We start from the raw sequence: 22926 nt of genomic DNA on the forward strand, positions 1-22926 counted from the left end.
CAGCAGTTGTTTCCAAGAAGGAGGCAGCTTGTGCTCGTACAACAGCGTTGCTTTTTCTGTGAGAGACTGTGGAATGGAATGTTTGATGTTTGTAGAAGGCATTTTTCTAGAATAAAGTTTTTTTCCGATAATATTACTAATTATTTGGTATATATTCTACATTCTCATTTAAAAATAAAGACCTCTCCTGATCTGTTGTTTTTTCCATTGCAGTGCCAATATCAGTGAATAAAAAAATGATGAAAAGTCCTTCTAAAGTTACTTTTGGCTTCTTTTGTGTCTTAGATTTATACGATTTGAAAATAGCACAGAAAGTCATCTACCACTATTTATCCATCTTTTATATATAGTCAAATAAATGTGATACTGCTAAATAAATAAATAATTTTGAAAACTACTGAACTGGAATTACCAAATCTATCATGGGCTTGGTTAAGACCAATAGCTTCTTTGTTTATAAATTTTGTTTGATTTTCTACATATCTTCTTTAAGATCTTGTGGTATAGGGGGTTATTTTGAGTTGTTTTCTTTATGCAAAGCAATTCTCTAGGAAATACGCATGATATTTCCAAGGCACAAACTGTCCAATGAAATTGAGTAAGTAACCCAAGGCCTGATTTCACCCCTGATTTTCAAAGAACACATGCTTTGGTGTTTGAAGACAATTAGAGTAAATCATACAGTGAATAAGTAGCTACAAATTCACAGGTTTGTAGTTGCTGTAGTTGCCAGTTGGATAATTTTTTGATAAGTATCAATATCATCAGTGTTTTCCTTTATAAAAGTATGTCTCGCCTCCTGCCAAGTGGATAGTGATATATTTACACTGAGCTAACAGGTTTTGTATGTTTTTGTTCTTTATTTCACTAGCCTCCAAGACTCTTATAAATAGTATGTTACGGGACCCTTCTCAGATTCCAGATGGAATTCTAGCAAACCAAGTCTATCAGGTATTAATCACAGTTGTCTTTTTTTCTGTGGCAATGCTGTTATCTGCCTAGCAGAGTAAAAGATTTTAAACCTCATTTAATTACTGTCATCATAAACTATCACTGAGGTCAGGGTGCACCATAAATGGCAATGCAATATTTGTGAGGAGAGCATTTCACTTTTTAATAGCTTGCTTTTATAGTGAATAAAAGCATGCAATTTTTGTTTTCTGTGATTAAATCTGAACAGCTTCTGATAGCCTTTTTGAGGAAAAGTAATTACTGTTTTTAAGATACTGCTTAACTATAATAGTTTTGTAGTTACCCATCACTATACTACTTTCTTATTTGTCTGCAGTGTACTGTGAATGACTGTTGTTATGGACCACTGGTGGACTGCATCAAACAGTATCCTTTCCCATAAAATTTTAGGTGCACAATTGACGAGCTTAGACTGTGTGGAGATGTGTCTAGCTTTAACCTGACATAAAGTTCTGCTTCACAAAACACGTTTCATACTCCTCTATTTTATATTCAACCAGCTAGAGGGTCACTGCAGAGCTTTCTCTTACCCTGTTTAGCAAAAATCAGATGGACAACAGGATGTTGTCAGTTTGGTGGCTGCACATTCATACGCCTGATTGAGCCTTTTTGGTTTTGATTAGTTAAAATGTGAGTCTGGTTTTCTCTTAACACTAGTTGACTGTGCTTTGAGCAAGCTCCTTTCCAACCTCAACTATTCTGTGATTCTGTGACTAAGTTACTAAGTTCCGTAGATAGTGATCAACATTAGGCTATTAGCTTCATTATGAAAATGAGTTTTAATTGGAATATTTTCAAATGTAAAATAAGTTATGATTGACTGATTAGTATTTTTAAAATTGTATGTGACATTCAAGTGCAGTTCTTTGGCTTTCTCGGCTTCTGAAAGGAAATGAGGCTGTCTATAGAAAGGACATTATTTTTGAAGTATATAGGTTGTTTTTTTCTTTTTTTCCAGTGGTGAAACGGTTAATCAGAGATCCTCAGTATCCACTGAGGATACTTCAGGAACTCCATACAGTACTGAATATTCCAATAAAGATTGTAATTTGTCAGGTATCACAGGATACCTGTAACACAAAATGTTTAATAATGTGCTGGAGGAGTTGCTCTTTTATTTTAGTCTGCTATTGAAGGAACAGTTTCAAAATTGTGACCTTCTACCACTGAGCAGACTTGCAAGACAGCTCCCTCCCAAGCTGTAGAGAATCTTGGCATCAATCTCTACATCAAGTTTGGGGAAAGATCTGGATTTTACTCTATAGCTGCAGGATGGAAAAGCTACAGTGGCATTTAGGTATGCATGAGAAACAAGATACAGACTATAGACAGTTATTAGAGAAGATTTTTCTCCTTACTTTCCTAATACTGCTTGAGGTTGTGGTATGTGTGGTGATTACTTGAAAATGTGTTCTTTCCATTAGAATTATTTGCCTCATATCTGTTGCAGGCTCAGTCCTGTTCCCATTAACTTTAATGGCAGCAAGATAAGAGTTGTAAGTGTATTTGTCAAAGTGTTTTTAATCATATTTTTAAGGATTCATTGAGACTATCCTCAACATTAAACACAGCTCTATGAAAGTGGATTAATCTAGTAAGTTACATTTTTGATCAAAAAGCGTGATATCCAAAATTTGGTTAAATAAGGTTAAGATTTTTTGATGAATATTCTCACTATAGTCATGTTAAAAGTGTCATGTTAAAAGATAATACATATATAGCATTACTGATAGTTTTTAAGAAGCAAGTCTAAAAGGTTTTCCCTGTTCTCTCCAGAATCTGGTTCAAATCAAATTATTCAGTATATAACAACATCAGTGAGAATAATGAGAAGTTTTTCAGGCCTACTTTAGTGCAGGAAAATTTGGTAATACGTAGCTGTGTGACTATATTATCTGCAAGTATGTTGCTGAATTAGATGTTAATTTTAAGGCATATAAAATAGCTAAAAATCAATTTAAAGTTAAGGTTTTAAAAGCATAATGTCTTCTGAAGGATTGCATATTGATTTTAAATATAACTATCTAATTATATATGCATGGACTAAAGTATGAAGTCAACCTCTTTGTAAATGCCAAGAGGCTATTTTTCAGTAATACTTCAGATGCTTACGGGAAACTAGACTGCTGGATTGCATGAGTAGAAAATGGCTTGTGAGGTTATTTACAAGTTTTGCCCCATGGTCATTGCCATACATCAATAATAGGTATTATTATAGACTAAGTCTAAGTGTTTCTGCTTATGGTGCATTATAAATTCTGTTTGCAGTATTTGTCTTACATTTTGACCATAATTCATTTGCCCTTTTTTTTTTTATTGTAAGCGGTAGTAACAGATAGAGTTTCATTTGAAAAAAGATGTGTATATGTATGAAATGAATACTTACAATTATAGTTTTGCTGTTCAGCATAAAGTGTTGATAGAAATTAAGTAATTAACTGTAATGATAAGACATTCCATAGTTAAAGTTTGAAGTAGTTATTCTAAATAGAATTAGAACTTTAATTGTGTTTAATAAATGATTCTTTATTATAATGGTCCGTAACATTCCTTCTGAAAGTTTCTAGAATAGAATTTTGACCTTCAGGCAGATACAATAAAAATGTTTGATGTGATGACTTTCTACATATTACTAAGAATAGCATATTGGATCAACAGGCTGTCAGTGAAGTGAAAAGGACTTCACTGTAAAATATTATTTCATCCTTCCCTGACATTAGTTCATGCTTCTGAAAAATCAATTAAAAGGATGTTTTGTTACAGTAAGATGTTTCAGATGGATTTAGTGCCTATCAATTTCAGAGTATAAAGAAAAAAAGTTTGTTTCATTCTTTGCTGAATTAGAGAATTGATACATGCGTCAGTAGAGAGTAATTTAATAGCTTGTTGAAGCACATGATTTAAGCTCAGATTTTATTTTCAGTTCTGTAAAAAATAAAAACAAGATGGAACGTACCTCTCATACCGAACAAATACTCTATAATGGGTCTCAATTTGGTAACTTTAATGCTATATAAAATAGCCTGATTTTCAGGAAGTACTAAATGCCTCTGAAAATTCCTTTAATATATTTCAAAACTTAGTTTCCAAGTCACTAAACATTTCTGAAGTGAAGATGAGGGCCAATAAATTTTATCATGAATGAATCATTTACCTGAGATGTTGTTCTGATTTTTGTTCTTTTCCAAAGTAATCTTCCATTTCTTAACCTAAAACTTTCAGTGCGATTGGGCATGAGCATGAAGTCTTGCTGCGAGAAATGCTTTTAGAAAAAAATCTGTCTTTCATAGGTAAGAATCTATAATGAAGACTAACCAGTGAATCTTTAACTTCAGAGATTTCAGTGACTGTTTACTTTCAAAATAAATAATAATAAAAAAAAAGAACGCATATTGTATTAGGTAATAAAGAAAGAGTAAAAAATGATTGATGCTGTACATGGTATCTTTTATTGATTTAGAACTGAGCAGGAACTCAGTTACCAAATACCCTATGTATACAGCACATACACAGGCTTGCAATTAATATTTTATAGAATAAGTAGTGAAAAAAATGCCGTAATATTTGCTGCAGTATTACTTTTGGTGTCATGAGATATTAGCCATAATCTAGGCCTTGTGAGACTTAGGAAGAAGCATAAGAAATATTAGCTGCAAAATGCTTTATGAATTAAAGAACCGCTAGAAGATTCACTCATTCAGCTCTTCGTGCAGTTTTTGTTGAATTTTTTGTTACCCACCACCAACAATGCAAGCACTGTTTTCCCAATCCCTATATTTAAAGTTACTTTAAGGATTAACTTCTTAAAAAATGATTTTAGGTTTTTTCTTTTAGCCCATACTATATTACTTGTATATAAACAGCATTAAAACAATGATTAGTATTTAAAGCATCGTTTCTCTTTCTATGATAATAAAATTATGATGACTTCTTAAATCTTGGATTCCTTATGTGATGAGATAATAACAAAATGAAATGCTATCTTTTGTTGTGGTTCAGCCTTATACTAAACTCATATGATTAGGCAATTTTACTGGTCTTGCCAGAAGCTACAATTTCTCCTAAATCTAGTGTCAGGTTAAAATTTTAGAAACCTTAAACAAATTTTAAAACTTTGAAAGAAGATTTGCAAAGATTTGCTTCTGTGTTTAAGGAACAGAGTTAGTGTACTCTTTTATTTTAGCAAAAAATGAAAAAAGAGAAGAATACCTATTCCATACAAAATTTGCAAGTGAAATTATGAAAACATGAGTAGGCTATATTCCTACTTGGCTATAAGAACAGAGGTAGAGGTAATGGCCTGCAGTTGGAAAGATGATGCTGAGTTAAAATACTAAAGCAATTCTAGGAACAGTAAGTACAGAACAAGCTGCCAGGGAAGGCTGTGGAATCACCTTCAATGAAAAATTTAAGGCTAGACTTGACACTCATCCATCAAAACTGGTAGGGGATTAATGAAATCAATCCTGTCACAATATAAGGGGATGAACTAGATGACTCGCTAATGGATCCTCAACCCAACAGTTGTCATTTTTTTGGCCTTATACAAGTTTGTGTTGTACATAGACTGGATTTAAATTTTAGTGATTAATGGCCTTTCTTTGGCTTCAGTTTTGTCTTTAAAAATAAGCTTGAAGAAATTTGTACTGTCAAATTAAAATGTGCAGAATGGGTTAACTTATCAGTATATAAAGATATAAGTGAGAAAGTTTAATAGTTTACATTTTGTGTGTGCTGAAGGATTGTTTAGTCATGATTTAATGTATACTAAGTGGCTATATTTATTATTATTTTTGCGCAATTCATATGTCTCTCTAATGTTCTGAGTGTGATTAAAAAGAAAAAAGTAAAAGACCTTTCCCTCAATATCCGAAAGATTAACCCTATTCAACCTTACAATAAAATCTTTCCTTTCTGAAAAATTAATTACAAAACTTGAAGGAAAACTCTAGATAAGAGAAGACCTAACCGCATTTCTTACAGATCAACATTCAGTTTTTGTTAGGCTATGAACAGGACTGAGCTCCGGTGTCGAGGAAGGCTTATGACCTAGATTGCAGTACTGCCAATTCTATTACCTTTTAACCCATGTGTTAGAGAAATGGGATCCATGCTGCCAGTTTCATGTTAGTATCCTACTCCTTAATGAAGGAAATTTTTCAATAATGATAATAAGCTTCCTGTATTGCTGCATTTACCTAAACAATACAGATGCAGGAGAAGAATGTATGGTCAGATGGCACAGTGGGTATAAATTGCCCCAGTATAATCTTGGGGGCAGTATGAATCAAATTTTAGGGCCAGGGAGGTAATTTGGCTGTTTCTAGAGCAGTTAGCTCTACAAGCCTACAGATCAGAAGTAAAACCTTCAGATTCACCCAGAAACTGATTGGAAACCTATGCAAACTACTAGTTTTTGCTTTTTAGTTAGGTATTGTTCTTGAAAAGAAAATGTATGAAAAGAAGAGAAAATGTGCCATCAAAAGCACAGTTCTCAAGTCTTCTTTGTCATCTGGTCTTAAAACTTAGGTGATCAATGGAAGCATTCTCTCAAAACAGGCTAAAAGCCTTCACTTCATCACTGGTTCACTTACCTTATTAAAATGCCAGGAATTTATAGGTTTGTGTATAAGATCTGACTTTATCGTGTCTTGTCCTTATCTACCCCGGAGTATATTAGGAAAGATGTTAGCTATCACGGGAAGGTATATAACTGACCTTTGTCTAAAATCTTAACCTTCCTTAGCTCTCACTGTGATGTCCCTGTAGCATGGGTATAAATCAGGAAATGTTTGACATTTTCTGTGGTAATCTTAAATTTGCAGTTGCTGCCTATTCATGCATCAATGGAAGAATATTTGGTTTCTTTTTTTATATCCAGAGACTAGTATAAGAACAATGACATGTTAAATTGTTACAGTTGAATGTGAAGATACGGTTAAATAAAAAGCTCCAGTTTTATTGGAAATCTGAACCAGTGGAGAATCTAAGGATAAACTACTCATTAGAGCTGTTCCAACATGGATTTCAAACCTGAGGATGAATAGATGTACTGTCAAAGCTGTTGTGATCTGCCGTTCAAGCAATCCTAAGTCATTCTCTTCATCCATGAAAGAGCTAAAAGTTCTGTCAGGGTATGCAGAATGGTGTCTCAGTGGCTTCTGGACCCATCTGAAACATACCTGAACTGAAAAGTTTGAACTGTTTTTGTTTGGGGGGGTCGGGGGGACTTGGTTTGGAAAAAAAAAAAGAGATGTTTAGGATGATAGGGGATAGTTCTATATTTTTTCCCAAAGATATGAAGGTTCAAAATATTTGAAGAAAGAGTTGTAACATATATGCACATATGTTAATACCAACACATGTCAGTAGTAAAGATAGTTTTAAAATATACTTTCCACAGTATCTTGTAGTACAAAATATTAGAGGGAACCAAGAGAAAACATTCAGCAACAGATTCAAAGCAAAAAACATTTCATGGTCAGGACGTGCTTTAGAGTCAGAACAATTCAAAAGTAATAGGCAATAGTTAAATAGAGTAAGATAAAACTGGATTGTTTTTTATTCTTATCAAAATTAAAACATTACTTAGAACATTAATTCATTTTTATATTATAGCATAAAAATGTCTGTTCATAGGTTGTTTTACACTAGAGCCTTGTTAACCTAAATATCTTTTATCTTACCTGACAATCTAAGTTTGAAAAAATAACCAACTCCAAATCCAGAAAATTTTTAATAGCTGATTGTGTGATATAATTGCCAAGACTTGTATTTACAACATAATGCACTACTGTGAAGAAATAATCTCAAATTTCAGTAGAAATACTACAGCTATCAAAAAGGATAGCAGCTATTGCAGTTTATGTTTAAATGACTGCACAACTTTCCAAAATTGCTTATGTCCTACTTTAAATATTAGCTCACTATTTAAATAAAATAAAAAATTTCTTAAGGTGTTTATTCTGGGGTGAAAAAGGAGAGGGAAAATTGCTTTAGATGTATTTAAAATATTTTAATTTCTAAAGGTGAATTTCTTATAAGCTGTGAATGTTTTTCATGTTACTAAAATGTTACTTGGGCTCAAACTGCTGACCTTTCAAGATATGCACAAAGTATTCTAAAACTGAGTTCTGAACATTGGCCATGAAACTACTGTCCTAACCTGATAAATGGATTGGAAATAAGCTACCTAACAGTAAGAATGGGCCATTAATTTTAATCAAAGGTGATGTAGAAAGGCGAATAGGATGCATGCCAATGTCAACAGCCCGGTAGGTGTTAAGGGACTACACAGCCTTACTTGTTACTAGGTTGTGCCATTAGTTGAGGTTGGGTGAAGACAGAAAGCCATGTCTGGAATTGAATGACCAGGTCACTCCAAAAACTAATGGAGAAATGATGTTTCAGAAATACCAGTGTAATAGTATTGGAAATCAAGGACAATACTTTAGAAAATACTGAATGCTTTTTGTGCTTTCTATTTTTTTTTTTTTTTTTTGAGCAAGCATCTTTTGTTGGTTTTATCTTTCTCATTCTGTATTATTGTTTCTTGAAATGTTCCTGAAAGCTGTAATATTCATTAGCAGTAGAGTTATATAGTTAATGCTAAGAAAATTTCTTAATCTTTGTATTTTGCAAAATTGGCTAAATTCTACATTATGTAGGGTGCAAGAGAAATCAAAATTTTGGCTTCTCTCTCTTCTGATAGATGTCCAAATAGAAAAGAAGGATTTTTGTTCTTGTTTTTTAACAACTTCGTACTAACATTAAAATAAAATCCAGAAGGCAGCTACATTTTTGATGTTGGTAGGATTAATCTCAACAAGCTTCTTAATGTGGGGAGACTTCTTTCAATCAACAAATATATTTATTTAGATTTTTTTAGTTATATAATACTGTATGACAGCTTGAATTAATGATGTTTATAATGAAGACATAAAATGCAAAAATGACATAGAAGCATTTTTGTATCCATGCTTCAGGTTTTCTATGAAGGTTCATTTAATCTGACACAGCTTGCATAGGTAGGAAAGATATGTTTGACTACATTAGTAATTCTTGCACTCTTATTTAAAAGAAAATTAATTATCCTGCTTTCTATTTAATAGATTAGTTTTATAAACCATAGTTCTTGTTCTCTGTGTATAGCTGAAGATCAGCTTCGTGCAAAGGGTTATGACAAAACACCAGACTTTATTTTAGAAGTCCCAGTAGGTAAGTCTTTTAAACGTTTTTTTTATTATTTTGTATAGAAATGTTTATGCTAAAATATTGTGGTAATTTAAGACATGAGAAGGTGAAGTATATTACAAGATAATACAGTATTACTCTGAGTTTCAGTAGTTGCCCAATAGTTGTAAGAAGTTCTAGGTTTGATGATCAGTAGTATTCCTTGGTGTTTCATAAAGTGTGTCGTTCCTTAGCAGTTCTTGAGAGATCTTTCAGCACAATAATTTCTCTTATCCAGGACATAACCAACCATGCATATGAGAGCTTTTTCAAGAGTTTTTGAAGACCTCCTTTAGCTCCATGATGTTTGTGCTCTTAATCAGGTTTCAAAAATATATATATGTATTTGTGGTAGTGACATTAAGAAGTAGTTATATGCACAGAGTAAGTAATACACTTGTAACTAAACTGCTCCATGTTGGAGACTGGGACTTGCCATTCTGATAATCTACAGTTCACTTCTGTCAAGACACACCTAGAGCGTTTTCAGTTAATATCTACTGCTTTATTTCCATAGCACTCATCTTTGGAGATTTACAGGAAGCCATCAAGGGAGGAGATTATTTTTTGTCCAGTTCTAAAGTTAGCAGGGAAGATTTATGAAATAGTTTGGACTTCAATATGCAATTTGCATTTGATATTCAGATACCCACTTTTACACTACATACAGATAGCATTGTATCCAGGCTATTCAAGAACCTAATCAGATGGATACTTAATGGAAAGCAAGTAGGTGGAATTAATTCTTGAAATGCTTGAGAAGGTACTGTGGGAAAAACCCAAAAGAATTCCTGAGTTTGTAATATTAGCATATTAGATGGAAGGTTAAAAATAATCCATTAATTTGTTTGCATGGATTTGTCACAGTCTCTGATAATCCATATATTAATAGTTTGCACTTTCTTCGAATGATTTCAGTCATTTGAGATTAGCAGGAAATAATTTTCTACCTGTTGTCAGGTCTGAACTAAGCTCTGTCCTTACTTTTTCTTCTTCATGACTCAATAAATAGCTAGGAAAGGCAAATGTTTCTTAGGAGTTGCTTTTCAACTGACTCCACAATTTATGCCTTAGATATTACACTTCCTGGGGTCTAAAAGTCAATAACTTTAGGGTATTAACTCCCCCGTTAGGGAGATGTTATTGTATATGCCTACACAAGTTGGTTGCTTGTAGCAGAGTAGGTGTGGCATTACAGATCTCAGTGTGCCAGCTTCATGAATGTTTACCCAATGTTCCCAAGTAATTTACAGTCTGTGGTCAACCATGTGCTGCTGCAGCCTCTTCTGTTCTTGCTGTGTTGGGCGCCTTATCCCAGGTCCCACATCAGACTGAAACTAAGATGAACATTATGACTGTAAATGCTGTAGAGAGTCCAAAATAAACCAGATGGTTGTAAAGACTTCAGTAGTACTACCCCACATTACCTTTGTGAAGACTGGATCATTTTTCAGAGTGATTCCCATGATTTCTTCTGCAAAAATAGATTCTCCATCTCAGAGATGAATCTCCTTTTACAAAAATGGAAAAAAAATATTAATACTGAAATCCCCTCCTAGAAGAAATGAGGAGGGACATGAACCAAAGAGCATTTAGAGAAACAAAAATTTAGAAACACTTTTTTGACATAAGCCTTCTTTTTCCTTACTTCTCCCTGATGAAGCATTGCTGATTTTGCAGAAGGAAGAAAGAACATACATATGTCTAGGATAACCTTTCTTGCTGTTCTCACACATTTCACTCTACGTTGCTGAGAGATTTCTCTGTTCAGCAGCTTGGCTAACCGGCCTTCTTATTCACCAGAAGTCTTCAACTTTTTTCTGACAACTAGGAGGCAAAATAAGGGGAAAAATAGGGCGCAGTTCCACTTTAGTCTGGTCTCTGTTTCTTTACGTTCTGTTTATGTTAGAGTAAATGCAAATAGAGGACTTCTGGAATAGGTTATAATTAAACTGAAATTAAAATAATTATCCATTAAAATATTTTGTGGTAGTTTTTGAAAAAATACCCCATGTGCATATCTTAAAGATATTTTTACAAGTATAGAACTCTATTGCAAGCATAAGTCACATGGTAGTTTGGGGGGGTAAATAGGGAAGTCACAAACATAGAACTTCTTTTAAAAGCTGTTGAGTTTGGTTTTTCAGAGCTCACTTTTGTTTTCTGCTATCGCCCTAGCTGTTGAAGGACACATTATTCACTGGATTGAAAGCAAAGCCTCCTTTGGTGATGAAAGTAGCCACCAAGCCTACTTGCAGGACCAGTTTTGGAGCTACTGGAATAGGTACATTTCTGTCATTTTTTCTTATATATAGATAGATAGTACTGCATTTTAATAAGAAGTTATTAGAAAAAACAGTAGTGGCTTTTGTATTAAACCATGTGAATAAAATGTATGTAACTAGTCTGACATTTTACATTACATTAATTAGTATGTCAAATTGGAATGCTGAAATATTTGTGAAAAGTTCACATCATAATTGTTAAAATTTGGTCATATATGGCAGTTTTATAGTGGCAGTAGACAATATAATCAATTATTTTGGTACAGAAGTTGTATTTCAATTTTTTTAGTACCTGAACTTGGTGGACACTTCTGCTGTGGTATATTAGCAATGTCTGGAAGATGCCAAACCTGTCATAAAATGTGTGCAGTCTAACAAATGGGCTTTATACATTGTTAGTTGTCATTGTATCTAAGATAATTCTGTTGCTCTGTATTGTTTATAAAAAGCTATTTTTTGCATATTAGCTACACTTTACAGTAGCATCAAATATTCTCTTCGAATTAGAAAAAATAATAAGTAGTTGCAGGAGCATTAGAGAAGAAATGATTATGCTGGACGGAATGTGGATTTTGTTAGTATAAAGATCTTTTCCTTTAAAGATTGTTAAAATAATATTGCTTTACTCTTACAAAGGTTCCTATGGGATATATTTGTATAACTTTTCGTGGCACTAGAAGCCTTATCACTCGTTAGACCATTGTTGTGGTAGACATCTTATGAAGACAAAATAAAAACTTTTTTTTCCAAAAATCTGACCATCCTAGTACAAAAGATGCAAAGGATTATACAAGATACAAAAATAGAAGGTACCGAAATGGAATTGAAGATGAATTATATGGTGGAATATGAAGGAGATAATGCTCGCTTGCCAGCATGCTAAGCATTATCAGTGAGTTAAAGGAGAATTTTAATGAAGGATTTTTAAAAACACTGATGAGGAAGTCTGCCCAGTGTTCTCAAGAGAGCTTCAATGAAATTTGAAGGACAGTATAGAAGATGGCACAAACATGCTTGAGCATGCAATTAATAGCATATGCTGACATCAGTGACCAGTCTGTGGCCATCAATCAATGTTTTAGTCAATGTTTTAGTCATGTGTGAAAATGATAAGGTGGAAATTGCTAGCCTTAGCTTGGGAAATACCTTAGAAACGGCTTGTATCTGAGGCAGCAGAGGAAGGAAAGCCAGTAGATAGATCTTGAGAATAACATGGTCAGAGTGCTGAATTAGATTTTGCAGCAGTGTACTTCATTGATTAGAGAAGGGCCAGCTATTGAGAATTTTAGAGAAGAGTGGTTTGCAGAACTGCGATATAAGTTATGGGAACCCCAGCAAAACAGCAAGACTGTCAGTTGTTGGACAAAGATACTATATTACAGAAAAGTTATAGAAGAGAATTTGTGACATAAATAACCAGAGTACTAGACTTAAAAAAAAAATGTGGGTACATAATGATATTTAGACAAACGATGGAAAGACGCTGATGAACATGGTGCTGAACTAGCACATAAGTCTAAACAATAAGAAATGGAGCTGCCCAGGTGGGAGAAGGCCATGTGATGTACTGACTACAATATTTTTTGAAGAGAAAAGACAACATTTGGGCGACCAAAATGGTATCAGGGAAAACCAATTCCTAAAAGTGAATTTTAGTACATAAAATGAGCATAAATATAGGCATGAAGTATAGGATGAGAAGAGATGAAAGCTAAGGAGACAAATGAGATTGGGGTACTGATCCATTTAACGACTGCAGGAAAATTGCCAGTCTAAGTTATTTCTGACATTTTTGTACTGAACAAAATGATTCTTCACTTCTGGTTTGAGCTAGGAAGTGCAAAACTCTTCAGACTAATGTGTATCATTTGAACTTGACTTTTCTGAAAGAAACTTCTCTTATGCTTGTATCAGTCAATCAAAGCAAAGCAAACTTCATTTTATTTTTAATCATGTAGTAACTAATGTTGAAACTTCAAAAATGGATTAACATCTCTCGATGATCTGTTAGTCAAGTAACTTAAATGTTACTAAAGCTAAATTGAATTGACAGGTGGATCAATAAAACTGTTTTGGAATTAGTTTTTAGATTTTGACCAGTCTTTTCTTATGATATTAGCAACAACTATAAAAATGTTATTGCATCTCTAATGACTTTAAGTTCAAATGATGAAACTAGAAATTCCATTAGTGAGATTTGTTACTCCCTAAATCCCGAATTTAATGATAGTTTAACAATGGAAATGAGATGGACTTTGGTTGTTTTTATAAAGATCAAAACCTCTTACTTTTAGTCTTGGTACTACTGGGCCAAACTAACAATATCATAACCTCTTCTGAAATGAGTTCCTAATCGCTGTAGCTTCTTCTAATTTAATGATAGTTGGGTTAATGAACAACTGTTGACGGGTTAGGTTGCATGCAGTTTAGATAATCAACTTTGATTGCTCTGTCAAACTATTTATACAAAAAGTCATAGTAGCTCCCCAAAATATGAATCAGTTTTGAATGATTTAGTGAATCAGCCTATGCCAGGATCTTTGAGGTGAGAACCAGTTTCGCAGTCAATTCATCTGTGCCTGTGCCATCTCCTTTCCTCTTGAAGAAGGCATATAGATGATCTGGAGAAGGTGCATCAATTCATGATAGAGATATCGTGATACTCAGCCTGTAGTTTAGGTATCTGTAAACCTGAACTGTTAGTTGAACTTAAAGCTGAATTGAAATTGGAGAGAGAACTCTTAACATCACTTGTTAGAATCAAATAGAAATGCATGCCTAGATAATTTGAGAGGAATTAACACGATAGGTTTTAGACCTTTTCCATTGAGATTTTTGTTTATTTGTTTTCCGGATAAGTAGGACTGAGACTGAAAAAGTTCCTGTTTTTTTTTCTAGATCTATCACAGATGTAAGTTTAATTCTGAACACAATCTGACTGAAAGTTTTGAACATAGCTATGGTTACTTTGCTGCGATATTTATGTTTCATTAAATCCTGTGCTCTGTGCTAACTAAATCTATGAGTATCGTAAATTGGCCTATACTGACAGGAAAGAAATGGCACTTTCTCACTTAACAGAACAGCTCCCTAGATGCAGTCAACCATGTCTGTTCACCTCAGTGCAAAAGAACACCTTTTTATTACTCTTGAGTTCTGCAGGGACAGCTTAGCAAGGTTTTTTATGGCTCATACATCAATGGTATTGTTAAGCAATTTTCAATTGCAGTGCTACACTGCAACCTCATCTTCAAATTAAGCTTCCCATTAAAAATGTACAAACCATACCTTGTCAGTGGATTTGCACAGTTGTAACTCAAGGCACTGTTTAGATGCTGAGAATTTTCACTAATAATGAAGAAGCAGGAAAAAGCAACTTTTGTTTTGCATATTCCAAGATTGATTTTGCAGAGTAGTATTTAGGAAAAAAAAGCTATTTTATAAATTGAAAGAACTTGCTCTAAAGTTGCAGGATCCTTTCACTCAATGTGTTCCTCTAAAGCAGTGGTATCCAGCTGAGCAGGGGTGTGTCTGTCTCTGCTACCATATGAGCAAGACAGCTCATGTGCAAACCATAGCCGATCTGTGCACTTGTAGTAGATCCACACTTCTTTTCATTGTTCACTGACAAACATGGGTATGTTTCATGTAAGTTAAATGTTTCATGTAAGTTAACTGTTAAGTAGCCTGTATGACCAAGCCTATGTGGGAGAGCATGCACAGGAAGTGATACAGATTTGCACTTTAAAACAGGTCTGAGAAAAAGTTGTAAATTATTTGAAGATTTAAAGCAATGCTGCTACTTCTTATTTTTTCCCTCCTCTGCTATATAGTTTCATCATTTTTTCTGACTTAAATTAAAAATTGGAATTCCAGTTGTAAAAGTCTGTTAATCAAAGCTGATAGGCATGACTGCTGCTTTGTAAGAGGTATATAGAGATCAACAACAGACAGTTTAAATACTAATTAGTGAGTGTACTGTCAATAACTTTCTGTAAGAAGATATAAACTCAAATACAGCAATTTACTTTTTCTGTTCTCTGCAAGCCTGGAAAGGCATATGTATACTCTGGAATATAATTTATGGAGAGTCCCAGGAGAAAGCTTGATGCTGTTATTAGCTGCAAAAAAACTTTTCTGTATATGAGGAAGACTGTAGGAAAATGTCGTATTTGACACTGATATTAGACAAATGGTAATTTCACATAATGAGAGAGAAGCATTTCGTCTTCTGTTTTTGAATAAGGATACTAAGTCATCCCTCTACTAAATTCTTCCCCCCTTTTCTTGTAATCTAAATATCCCTAGTCTTGTGCTTCTATTTTTTTGGAAAGAAGAATTTAAAGAGCAAGTTTTCTGTAAGTAATTTTAAAGTGGTACAGATACTTTTTAGAAATCTAATTTCATAATTAAATAAGTTATTAATTAATACTTTTATCTGATCTTGAGACTTTCATTTATAACTAACAGTTGTAATAATAAAATTATTATTATCCTGTAGAATAAAAAAGATGTTTCAGAGAAATAGGAAAGGAAAAAAGATACAGGATTCCATTTCATTCACAAACATAGCTGATGTGTTTTTAGGTTTTTTGGTAAGTTCTGTTCAAATTCATTTGTAGTTGACTAAAAGGATGAATCATATATGAGCAAAGACTGAATCAGAACATCAAAATGATGCATATTTTTTTCTATTCAGCTGTTTAAAATGGTTTAACATATGTTACTGTGAAGACTGTTTAAGTAATAGTTGTTGTCTAGTTGTAGGTGTATGGAAAGAGAGGGAATTACACTATGGATTTATAGATGTTTGTTCTGTAATGACATCAATGTTCTCCTATTGCAAATCATTTCCAAAGTTGTACTAGTAAGTTGAAAGCCAGTAGTTTAACAACTGGACTTGGAGGAAACCTTGGGAGTTGGATTTGTCAAGTGGCTAGGAAAACTGTTCATGCATACCCAGTATCCAAAGCTTCATTGGCGGCCCAAACGTAAGGAACTGAAAGGTCGTTCTTCTTCTTGCAGTATGATGGTTTGTTGACATATTTTGACACACTGGTACAATGCTGAAAGGTTTTGACCTTACTGCAACACTGAGGGACTTAGGATTTGTTTAGCTATCTAATGCCTGTCGAATTTCACACAGTGTTTTGCTTTGCTTCTTCCTCCCTCCCTCTTTACTCCACTTCAATAAGTAATTTAAAACAAGATCTTTATTCAGTGACACATGAACAGCATCAAAATCAACGTGCAGTTGATGCAAATTTTTTTTTTTTTTTTTTTTTTTTTTTTTTTTTTACTTTGGCTCAAAGGTAATGTTTTAATATTTCACCAGTGGTCTCCTCTTTAACAAAGTGATTCTGTAATACACCGTGAAGATATTTCTCATGGAGACTACAGCTCATGGTTAACATTACTATAATGTTAATTGTTTTGATGATCATTTTAGTTTGTTTTATTTTTTATTAAATTTCACTTTGTCAAAGCAAAGAACCGATCACACTATTTGCATATTAGCATTTACATTTGAATAGCTAATGTTCATTAAATATATATTTTAATGCTTTAGTCTCTTTATCTTTAGTATTCAATAGAGACATCAAACTGGGATTTTTATTATAAGTTACTTCTAGTATTTAAACTTGTTTTACTGCTAAATTATTACATTCTCAACTTAAAAAGTAGTAAGTCAAGCACTGTATAGTTTTCTTTAATTTTTTTTCCTTACATTTTCCTGTACTGTCTCAAGTACTGTCGTGTCAGGGGAGACTCTCACGTAGTGCAGACAGAGCGTTTTCAGCTTCCGTCTACATTACTGCTAGGCTTCAGCTCCAATTTCCCTGGTATTTCTCATTCAGATTAGACAAGCATCTAAGTTTATGTACGATAAGAGCTGACAGCGTAGATGCTGCTATGCTTGCCAAAGGCCTGGTCGCAGACACTACACTATGTCAAAGAATGTCAACCCCCCACAGACCTTACCTTTCAGAATTCCTTGTAATTTTTAATTGACATTTACATCTGACATTTTCAATGTATTTCTTATTGTTTAGTCTTTATCTTCCTAGTAATAGATAAAAACTAACACAAAGCAAAAAGAATTCTTTCCTATAAAATATGATATCATATATTTTTTATTTAACAAGGTCAAGTTGTTGGTCTGAAACTCAAGAATGACCAACTCCCTCTTCCTTCATGTAATTCTATAATTGCTAGTCTAATCTATTTCAAATGACAGTTGAGGAGGGAAGTAGGAGTATAAAAGGAAATTTAACTCTTAGTTGTAATGAACAAAGCACAATTTTATTATTATTGCTATACATTCTGTGCAGAAAGAATACATTGATTTCCAGGAAAATTTTAAGAATATTAACAGAGATTTTCTTTTGAGACTGGTATTGAATATTAAAAATGATAATTTTGTACCTATATACATTCTGCATATACATACAAACAACATAACATTCCGAATGAAATAAAGCTGGCAAATAGGTGGTTTAGTTGCATGTTGTAGAGTGCATTGTGCTTTTTAGCATTCAGAAATCACAAGTTTTTCATTTGGTTTAAAATATTAAAAGCTTTATAAATTAATATGAGCATAATTATCCATCTATTAGAAGTTAGAATGAAGGACTACAGTTGATCATAAATGTCACAAAACAAAAAAACAGAAGAAGCATTTTGTCACAAATAATGCAGCTTTTCTTCTAATTAGTTAATTTACATTTTACAAATTAAGGGCAAGATTCAGACAGAAGATAATCTAGTAGCATATCATAGCTTTACTGACCTGTATTTGTATCTGCCAAATTTAAGTTAATTAGAAATGTAGATGCTGTTTGTTTTATCTGTCAAAAAGCTCATCTTAAAAAAAAAAAAAACGAGACATACTTTTTTTCCCCAACATTTATCATCTAAATAATAGTCTTGCCAAGATGGCAGCCTCATAATAAACTCTTTTCAGTGGAGCGATGGGTAATGAAGCTTGCTTGTGAAGGCAGCGAAAAATGTTGTCTAGCCAAATGTGTGAATATGATGGCTAGAGAATCAGTGGACTTTCTCAGTCATCAATCTTTTTAGTAGCCTCTTATACATCTGAATATTTTGATAGATGATCTAATAATTGAGTTATCTATCTTTCTAACTATCGGAGTTGCATAAAAATTACTCTCACATGCTATTGAATATTAAATATATTGGGCATCTAGTAAATTTTTCAAAAAGGGCCAAGAGGTGGAGGAATTCAGTTATGTCATAAGCATCCCTTAATATGTTAAATGATAAACTACTGTATCTAGAGTATAAAACTATTTGTATTAATATAAGAAAAAAAGTAAATAATGTCAAAAGACAATTATAAATAGTATTCGCAGTAAATAAGGCATGTAAAAACAAGAGGCTGGCTAGGTTAGTAAACAATCTAGGTGCAATTTGAGGTATAAAATGAGTAGATTTGGTGGTCCCTGTCTGGGTAATGAGCAGCAGTCACATTTAATGTTATACAAATTCCCTATGTCTAGGAAATCTTGGCTTAGACACAGAGAAATACAGTGTCACTGTGAAGTCCCAAATTACCCTTCTGCCTCTGTGAAAGTAATTTCTTTTGATTAAAGATGATACTGAGGAATATATATAGAAACTGCCTGCATTTTGTTTACTCTGTGAGATTCTACAGTGTGTATTTGTGTTGATGGAGCACAAGAATCTGCTTTCCCAGGACAATAATTCTTTGTCTTGCATTAAAGAAGGCACTCAGGATATATGGATAAGTTGCATTAAGCACTTCATCAGATCTGGCTAGGACTTCTGAGTAGTAGAGCCAAATGATTGTTAGTGTTGGTTTATTTTTTAAACACTACAGTTCAAACTGGCAGTTACATAATTTGTGTCCTCATGTGTGTTTCCGCTGAAAGGGTCAAATAAAATAATTTTAGCAATAATTTTTTTTGCATTAAGAATATGTTTTATTCAAATATATTTTTCCCTTAGTGCCATTGATTGCATTTATATTCCATCTCATGCTGTTCTATAGTTTATTAAATGGTCCTTCTTTTGAAAACTCTTGAATGTATGTAGGAGACTCAGATTTAAAAAAAAATCAATTACTCACTGTGGTTTAGCACTTTTTCATTTTTAGGTATTGTATTTGTAGGTTTCATAATTACAGTAAGGTTGAAAAATGTATGTAATATGAATAGTTCTCCAGTTAGCAAAGTGTCTTTTCTTTGTTCAGAACAAGCGATGGGACACTTTTTTGAGGAGGTCAAAAGTTGTTCACTCCTAGTAGAATTGTACTGAAAGAGTTATCAAGAGAGATCTGCTTTGTAGTTTCCACTTGCTTAAGGGAGAAAGAAAGAAAGAAGGAAGATCAGGCCCAATTCAGCAAGATTTCAAGGAGCTGGATGTTATCATCATTTGACAAGCACTTTGTGAAAGTATCATCGGGCCCCACTGGGCCTTGCCACTATATACAGATCTACCATTTGGACAAAGGCTTGGCGGTCTAGCTGACAGCAGCTGTGACTCCCCTGCTTACTAAGCAGAGTTCCTGATGCTTGAGAGTTCTTGTGAGATGTGCATAAGTATTTTGATACATTTTGGGTACGTGTAAAGCAGGACACTGGAATAAGATGACTTAAGAGTGTCAGCAGTGTAAGAGTTCAAAATAAAAAGCTGGTTCTGAAGCTCCACACTGGTCTTCCTTGTGGCATTCCATGTAAGCCATTTTTTCATTTCAGTAACATGTTCGCATTTATTTTATGCAAGTCTAAATGTCAGAATTGTAATTTCACATAAGCATAATTTCAACCTAGAAATAAGGTAGTAGGAAACAAATTACCAAAAAAAAATTTAAATAATTTACTCTGATGACTTGGGGAGCTTTAATTTAAAAAGCTAAAATTGCTTATAAATAATAAATTATACTGGACTTAATCAAAGCCATTGTTCTCTTTTCTTATGTGTGGCTTCTTTGGACCTTAGGTAAATTGCCAGTTAATTCTAATTACTATCTGTAGCATGTCTACTGAAGAACATACCAAGCTCCTATGTATACACAGTGTGTTGTATAAACATTATACACTTGTGTGTGTAATTTTAGAATGTTAGTATCTTCATTTGGGAAAGGGATCTTCTTTTCCGTGCCTAATCAAAATAGCAAACATCTGTGTTCCTTCTGGTTTGTCATTTGATTAGCATGCCCTCATCCATCACTATTCTTTGATATGAACATCAAGAAGTCATGTCCTTTTGTTTTAAATGATAAATATGCCTTTGTCATGAATACTCATAGGCATTCCAGGATTTACATCTGAATTGTCAAAGTGTAACTGCACAGCTTCTCTGATGTGTGACATTATTAGTGAAATAAAGAACTTTTAATTTGTCACAGATAGGCCTTAGACATTGACATTACAAGGCTGTGTTAGCTATGATACTGAAAAAGTTGTCCTTCAGCCACTATTTTTCTAAGATTTGTCTTTTATTAACAAGAGAAGATCTGCCGCAGGAGAGCCTCTGCAGACATTCCTGTATGCGTGGTCCAAGCCTGTCTCTTCAGGTTTCATTATTTAGGTCTGATGTCTAGTTAGCTCTTATCAAAACTAATACCATCTGAAGTACCAGGCTTCCAGTGGTCACACAAGCAACATGAAGATTTCTTCAATCTGACTAATATTATCAAAGACAGTATCTCTTTAAACTTGAGCTTTGTTTCGATGTCTGTAGCAATTACGTCTTGTAAAGGCATTTCCTTGAATGTTTCATTGCTTTTTTTATACATGAAATACATCTAAATTAAATGGTATTCTGAACATTTTTAATTAAAAAAAATGGAAATATACACAAAAAATAATGAAAAATATAATTCTTACTGTGTATTGATGCTGCTAAGGCATAAAGTACCATTGTATTGCTCCATTCTTACTGTTAATACAGTACACTAAATTAAATGTTTTTGAAATAAGACTCGTAGATGGATTTTTATCATCTGTTTATAGAAAAAGATGGAGTATGTGTCATGCAGATACGTAATTTAATTTTAATTTCTACAGAAATTAAGTGTTCCTTGAAATCTTTGGGTTCACTTACGCATGATAAAACATTATTTCCTCTATTTCTTTCCTGATATTGTATTTACTGTGTTCTGGGTTTGTTATCATGGTTAAATCCATATTACGTGCTAAGTGCTGTAGTGCTGAGATTAGAGTCTTCTTGTAAATTTACAGGATAGTTCAGAGAAGAGACTAGTGAGAGATCCCACAAAATGATCTGTGGGCCAATGACCATGATCAGCTTACAATTTGCAACATTTTGTTACATAAAGTATGTAAAATATGTTGCAATATTTTGTTCTTCTTCTTATTATTATTACTTCTTTACCTCACAGGCTTTAACCAGAGCATTTTTTATATAATCAGGAGTATTGATTTGATCAAAATTTCTGTTTAAATTAGAAGATAATATAAAATAAATTGATCATATTATTTTGCTAACTCCTGGCTGCTGAATATTTATATCGCTTTATTATATCACTACTTACTTGGTTTCAAAATAGTGAAAAGTATACCTATTTCAAGGCTAACTTTCTATACAAGAGTCATTTTGAAAGTATGTTCTCATTTGTTCATTTCAAAAGGAGAAATGTCTTGTATCTTTTGCAGCACAGCCCAATATATAAAGTGAGATTTTGTGGCATATGATGAATTCATGTGAGTTTTTGAGACACTGAAGCTGTAACCCAACCTGAAGAAGACAATGATGGCAGTGAGCTTCTGTCCAGAGTTAATCAGCTGCAGAATTTGTAAACTGCGTATGTGTCAAAGTTGAAAATGTTAGCACTCTGATAGAAGCTTGAAAAGGTTAGACCTGATAAAAGCCATCAGCAGTTAAAGAAAGTGATTTATGGGAATGTAATGACACAAAATGCCTCATTTATCACTCATAGATAGATAGGTTAAGGTTTCTGTGTCATACTTTAAAAACTTGACCACTTAGAATTGTCAAAATAGATACTTAATTGCCCATCATACATTTCAGTTTGAGTTTCCTTTGCTTCAAATTTGGTAATTTTACTGTTGTACTTCTCATGTGCTTCTTTTTAGTCATTTGTATTTCATATTTATTTCATATTTGTTTCAAATTGTATGTTCAGTACTATATTAGAATTTAATTAGGTAAAGCTGTTGATCTGAGTATTACCCAAATATTTAGTTGATTTACAGTTTAATTTAGGCTGACTGTAAGGAAAATAACTGAGGGTTTCTCTTTTTGTTGTTTTATACCACTAATTCTCATCAAGAGTTTACAGCTGTCTAATTCAATCCCTATATTTTCTCTCCAAATTGAAACATAAGATTTAAAAGTAAGATCCATCAGTTGGTTTCCAGTTCCAGTTACTTGAGTTCATGTTTAACTCCATACAAATTAAATTTAATCA

General features: G+C 33.2%; 1 protein-coding gene across 7 annotated transcripts in view; it reads left to right on the plus strand.

Moving 5' to 3' along the window:
• The window catches only part of CDIN1 (CDAN1 interacting nuclease 1), a 139085-nt gene that overhangs the window by 54121 nt on the left and 62038 nt on the right, over positions 1–22926 (plus strand). For 6 of the 7 annotated variants that reach the window (XR_009958611.1, XM_062577580.1, XM_062577579.1 and 3 more), the window contains 5 exons: positions 872–951; positions 1289–1338; positions 4195–4262; positions 9124–9189; positions 11383–11488. Coding sequence is in view for 6 of the 7 variants with exons in the window: in XM_062577580.1 (XP_062433564.1) it covers positions 872–951; positions 1289–1338; positions 4195–4262; positions 9124–9189; positions 11383–11488 (370 nt within the window). In the remaining variant the exon portion in view is untranslated. Of the gene's footprint in view, positions 1–871; positions 952–1288; positions 1339–4194; positions 4263–9123; positions 9190–11382; positions 11489–19722; positions 20074–22926 lie in introns of those variants that run through there. The other variant, XM_062577584.1, reaches the window with a different exon arrangement.

This window comes from Rhea pennata, chromosome 5 (assembly GCF_028389875.1).
Source record: "Rhea pennata isolate bPtePen1 chromosome 5, bPtePen1.pri, whole genome shotgun sequence".
In the NCBI taxonomy this organism is placed as follows: domain Eukaryota; kingdom Metazoa; phylum Chordata; class Aves; order Rheiformes; family Rheidae; genus Rhea; species Rhea pennata.